Below are 6,097 nucleotides of genomic sequence, written 5' to 3'. Positions count from 1 at the left end.
CTAATTTCCATCCATCCATATGGGTTTATGGAGTGTGTGTCTAATGTTTGCTTCTCCGTTAATTATTTCCTTTTTTTAAGCCCATTTGAATGTGTCCTCCAGGAAGTGCTCAACCTAACTAAAGGTGCCCAAGCAGCCATTCTTTGGTACCTCAGTGGGAGAAAAACAGTTGACAATTTAATATACTTCCCTGAAGGGATCCTTGCTAATGCATCGTGACATTTTGTGTGCTGCAAATAGTAACCTGGGACTCCCTGTATAGTTCTTCAGGGGTTTTATTTGGGAAAAGAACAATGCCAGCTCCCTGAGACCTATACATCTGGGACAGCAGGTTTTTGATCCAGGGGGTCATGACTGCAGTGAGTTTCCTGTATTGCTGAACTGAACAGGAAGGAAATAACAATTAGGTCCTTTTGGCAAGTCATGCTTTGGGAGGATATAGATATGAGAAGAACCATGGTGTTAGCATGGGCAAATTATTTTGTCCATTGACACCTATACAAGGAGTAGGAGTTTCTGGGGAAAGTGAACTCTTTATCTAAAGATAAACCTGGAACTTTTCAATGGTTTCACTGGCAGTAAACTGATCTTCATTAATGAGGGACTCCTACTTATATGTAGGAATGTGTTTCTAATTTGAAAGTACCGTGCATATTCCTCGTGGATTTTTTTTTTTTATGCCTGTCTTTATTTCTGCAAATTTACCTTATAAGTATCTTTATTTTCCATCTATGCAATTGTTCCAACTAGTAAAAAGGGAATCCTGTCAGCTCTTTAGTCACTATGTTTGTAACACTTTTCTAACATGCTTTGCAAAGTAATGTTTAAACAATTATTTTTCTCTGAGGAACTGTTAAACTCTGAATTGAAAGTTAATCTAAATTTTTCAGAAAGATCATTCTGTGCCTTACAATCTGCCTCTGATTTGGACTATTTTTTTATACTTTGCTATTGCCAGAAATCTGTAGCCTGGGATTGACTTTACTGAGAGATGTATAGTTAATTTTTCCTTTTCTTGACTGTGACTCAGGGACATAGAGGAGATATTAAATGCAAAAATTGTGATTTTTTAGTTTGGCAAATACCCAGCAGCAGGTCCTTGCACCATTTGAGTCCAAATAATCTAGATTTTTGCGGCTACTTAAGAAAAAAATATCCCTGAAATATGTGTTTAATGAAAGAGAGAGAGGAAAAAACTCCTCTACCAATTGTAATAGAGTACAGGAGGATAGACTAATGGCAGATTTTACAACTCACATGACAGATGAGTCACACTGGGAGTTATTGCTGAATAGCTCTTAGACATGTAAATAATTGGGAGCTAGGTGAAATCATGGTTCTACTACATTACATGCCAAGCAGCAGTGCTTGGAATAGTGGCACAGAGATGGAGGTGAATTTATGCCTTCAGCTGGGCTGTCAAGAGTTTGTGTGGTCCTGGGAAAATTACTCTCTGTCACACAATTTTTGCATATGCCACTAATGTTAAAAGAAAGAACTCATTCTTTGTGTTTATCCACTAACAGATACACAACATGACTTTTTGATAGAAGTTAGACATTTTTCTGACAGTGTCTGTGTAATTGTCAATTGTCAGAATGGAGTATCAATGGTTGTATTTTATTTGCTTTCAAAATATGTTCTGTTTTAGTTGCTGACAAATCATTATGAAAGATGCTGGAAGTATTATTGTTTGCCAGGTGGATGGGGTAACTTTGGTGCTGCCTCAGAAGAAGAACTTCATTTATCCAGAAAGTTGTTCTGGGGTATTTTTGATGCTTTGTCTCAAAAGGTAATTAATTTTAATATCCATCTACTAAGTAAAAGTCATACTCTGTAACCTTTTTCTTTAATTCATCATTTTTACTCAGCTTTTATCAACACTGTATTATCCACTTGAAAGGAAAAAATATTGGGTTTAATACAATTAAATCTTCATTTTATAGCTTCTGCTTTAACATAGGTATACTATTTTATCTGCTCATTAAAAATAATTATATAGCTAATGAAGTAATCTTCAGTTGTATCTGTACCAGGTCACTTAAACTTCAGAACATAAAAGTAAATTCAAGCTGACTGAATGCTGTACTTTGCTACTTCTCACGCTGTTCTTCCTTAAAAAAAGAGCATAGTCCTTTGCTCAATACTCAGTTTAATTACCCTTGCCTCAATGCTATTTGGACAAAAGTTTAATAATACACCTTGGTACATGTTTATTGCTTATTCTGTGAGCGTTTTTATCTTGCCTGCCTAAAACTTAATGAATTCCATTTCAAATCTAATTTTTATAAATCCTATGCATATTCCTGTGCTTTGTTCCCTTTCCAGACATTTGAAAAATAGTGTTACTCCCAGTGAAGTCAGTACTTTTTCCACTTACTTCAGCAAGAGCAGGATTTGATCCTAGCTTTATCTATAGTATATAATATGCTTTGAACAGCAGTCAGTTTCCTGTATTTTCAGAACAAAAATTCAATTTCACATGGAGTAGGAAAGCCATTCTGTGTCTGCTTGGTTTCAAATGTAGGCATATCAGTTTTAGTAGTGATGTTAATAGCTTGTGTTCACTGCTCTCTGTCCCCTGTGTGTTCCACAGAAGTATGAACAAGAACTGTTCAAACTCGCTTTGCCTTGTTTGAGTGCAGTTGCAGGGGCCTTACCTCCAGACTATATGGAATCAAATTACGTCAATATGGTGGAAAAACAGGCTTCAATGGATTCAGATGGGAACTTTAACCCTCAACCTGTTGATACATCAAAGTAAGGAATTATTTTTTGCAGCTAGTTTTTGTGGTTTTTTTCATTAATGTGTAAACAAAAGATGGAGTCTGTTGCTGGGTACAATGTGAATTTGCAGCTTTTATTCTCTTCTATACGCTTATCTTCTAGATAAAATTTAGACTTTAAACTTGTATTTTTATTTTTTATTAATTTTAAACCGTATCAGGCAATAAGTATCCAGTTGCATAACTAATTTCTTGCTCAACCTTGAACATTTTTAATGTATTTTCAGGCTGAAGATAGAACTGTCCCTTTACATTTGCATGTCAGCTGCAAACAAACCAGCATGTTTTTAGAAGCAGAAAAGTAGCCTAGTCTTTGTAATCCCTGTCATTATTAACATACGCCAGAACACAAATTCCAGTGTGTGTGAATGACAATGTACCTACAGAAAATGCTGATGATCATGCTTTCACTTAACCTCTTTTTACTATGAATAATGGAGTATTGGATAGAAAGGCAGTCAAGACTCTGACTATGCTCTTTTAAGTACATTTGACAGACAAAACACACATCTGAATGGGATTTTTGTGCTCTGATTTTTGAACGCAGCCAGAGCCGCATTCTCTTTAGTATAGTGTAGTCTTACAGCAGTGAGATTAGGCACTATATCTTGAAAAATGCCAGTTGTAAGACATTTGCTTCAATTGCCTTTGTGAGCCTTCTGTCTCTATTAACATTCAGAACACAGAATGCCATCTGTAGATTAATGCCTTTGTTACAGCATGCTTGTGCACGTACGCAGATCGAAATACAGGAGTAAAAGCCATATTCTAGACTGGTATATCAATCACATTAATGACCATTAACATTCATTTGGCTAAAATGTATTTAAGATATATGAAGATGTAACAAAATTTATTAAGAACATATTACCATTTAACTAATCAAAGATGACTTAATCTGGTGTCGTCTCAGAGGACTATTGTAGATAGCCAGAATATATTTTAAGAACTCAAAACCAGTTATTTAATATTACCTAAATCATCAGTCACCTCATTGCCACAGGTATCAAGAGTTCAGTGATGATTCAAGACAAAAGACTACTTCCCTAAGTGTCAAGTCTAACCTATCCTATATTCTTTTAACATGCAAATCCTGGATTGTATTGTTAACTAGTCTTAGGCCTATTCCTATGAAGCTACATATAGTATGACACTACTGTGCTTGTCAATTTTTTGAATTTCTGAAATGATTGAAAGTATTTTAGCATTAGTAGAGTTCCTCTCAAAATACACACTTCCAAACAATGAAAAAATTGATGACCGTGCTGGATGAGTGTTTTCCAGTTTGTGTGTGTGGTTAGGGTCTTACAAACCATTACTCTGAAATAATTTAGTTTTACATTTCTGCTTCCTACTCTATGACTGAAGATTAAAAACTAGACTCATCGACTTTTCAGTAGATGGCACTGTAACACTTTTGCTGCCAAACTTCTTAGGAAGCAAGATTTTGCTGTTTCATCAGTGAGGAAGAATTATTGCCTTTCATTTTTAGGAATGCCAGTGCAGGAAAAGATTTATATTTTATAAATTATTTTTAGAAGAGTATTGTTTCTCTAGTGCTTGTTTGACAGTTAAGGGTAGCTGCTTTTCCTTTTTCCTTCAGAAACCCTAAATTCTGCAGTCTTTTACACATGTGGAAGGGCTAATATATTTATTTGTGGGTTTTTCCATTTTTAGTAACGATTTAAATATTTTTATTATTCACTGGGGTGTTGAAAAATAAAGCCTTCAGCATATAACATTTGAGTTGTCATAAGTTATAGTGCTTCAATCATACAATTAAATTGATAGGAATATACAAAATAGATGATGTATTTTTAAAAACAATGTTACCACACTTAGTTTTTTATAATGTACATGTGCAATAAGATATGACGGTATTTCTGAAACTATGACTCATAGATAAGTCTTTAAATTTAAGAAAATGAATGCTAATAATAGAAATATGTGACAAAAAGTATGAGTGCTCAGTTGTAATAATTGAGTTTTCTGTGCACATGTGTTGAAGAAGTAAAATTCCTGCAACAGCTATGGTTCTCATTCTGTGCCTATTAAGTAACTCAGGTTTTTTCCTTGATTTAGTTGGGGCTTGGAGCAAACTGTATGCAAGGAAAGAGAACACAATGACATGCTCTGAATGGATGTATGCACTACTAATTATTTCTTTTAAAATTTTCTTCAAAACAAAAGCATTCACATTTTAGCATGTGTGACATAATGACTTTTTTTTTTCTCTTTCAGCATTACAATCCCTGAAAAGCTAGAATATTTCATTAACAAATATGCAGAACACTCTCATGACAAATGGTCAATGGAAAAGGTAAAATCTGTATTCCTCTTACAGCAAACCCAGAATTTTTATTTTAATCTATTTAATCCTTAAATAGTTTGCTCTGGATATTATTATTACCCAAAATGCTATGTGTTGGTGTGTTAGTAAGACAAAAACATATATTTTCCTAAAATGCAGTTGAAAGGTGAGTTCTGTAAGTGCACGTATTTAAATAATTTGGTAATTTTTATTGTTGACTTTTGAATATACATACTTGCTAATTGTTTAAGGTTTTTATTGCCTTGAAATTTCTTAACTGAAAAACCTCTTCAGGGTTTTTATTCCTTTGTGCTGTTTGCTTTATTTAAAATGGTTCCTTGACTGTAGCACAGTATTCTACTCTACATGAATATTTAAAATAAGAATGTATCGCAATGTTAGCTTTGTGTAATCTTTAATTTTCAAAAATATTGTGTGCTTCATAATAGTTTCGTTATGTGTAGGTAATATAAACGTTGGCGTGATAATGTCAAGAAAGTAGTAGAAAGGAAATTTTAAGGGAACAGCCCTACAGAAGTATTGATCAGTTCCTTTGTTCCAACAAAAGTAGGATTTTCCATTATTTCCGTAATATTTTTTTTTCCTTTCTTATTATTTCTGTTTTCAGTTTGCCAATGGATGGACGTATGGTGAAACATACTCTGAATCTGCAAAAGTGCAACCACTAATGAAACAATATAAATTGCTATCTGAAAAGGTAAAGCAATTTGTTTATTCTTGATCCAGAGTGATTGAAAGGTTGCTTCATTGTCTGTGAAAATATCACCTTGGGCTTATATAATTTTTAAAAATGTACTGAGCATCAACTAATGTGTGTTGCCTTCTTCAAAATCTCAAAAAGATAGAAGGGGTTTCTTTTACAATAATTAGGCCACTTGACCTATATTCTCTCATGGCAGAATTTACATAGCATGACTTCTGGTGAAACTCAAGTGTCACCTTGCCCATATAATTTTGCAGTAAAGTCATACAGGAATGC

At 34.0% G+C, this 6,097-nt stretch overlaps 1 protein-coding gene across 1 annotated transcript in view; it reads left to right on the top strand.

Annotated features, from left to right (window-relative positions):
* The window catches only part of RYR2 (ryanodine receptor 2 (cardiac)), a 262,530-nt gene that overhangs the window by 152,946 nt on the left and 103,487 nt on the right, over positions 1-6,097 (top strand). The window contains exons 52-55 of the mRNA XM_009997595.1: positions 1,652-1,792; positions 2,597-2,760; positions 5,028-5,106; positions 5,726-5,815. Coding sequence (XP_009995897.1) covers positions 1,652-1,792; positions 2,597-2,760; positions 5,028-5,106; positions 5,726-5,815 — 474 coding nt within the window. The remainder of the gene's footprint in view (positions 1-1,651; positions 1,793-2,596; positions 2,761-5,027; positions 5,107-5,725; positions 5,816-6,097) is intronic.

This window comes from Chaetura pelagica, unplaced genomic scaffold, assembly GCF_000747805.2.
Source record: "Chaetura pelagica isolate M959 unplaced genomic scaffold, ChaPel_1.0 scaffold235, whole genome shotgun sequence".
Taxonomy (NCBI): domain Eukaryota; kingdom Metazoa; phylum Chordata; class Aves; order Apodiformes; family Apodidae; genus Chaetura; species Chaetura pelagica.
This window is presented reverse-complemented; position numbering and strand designations above follow the sequence as displayed.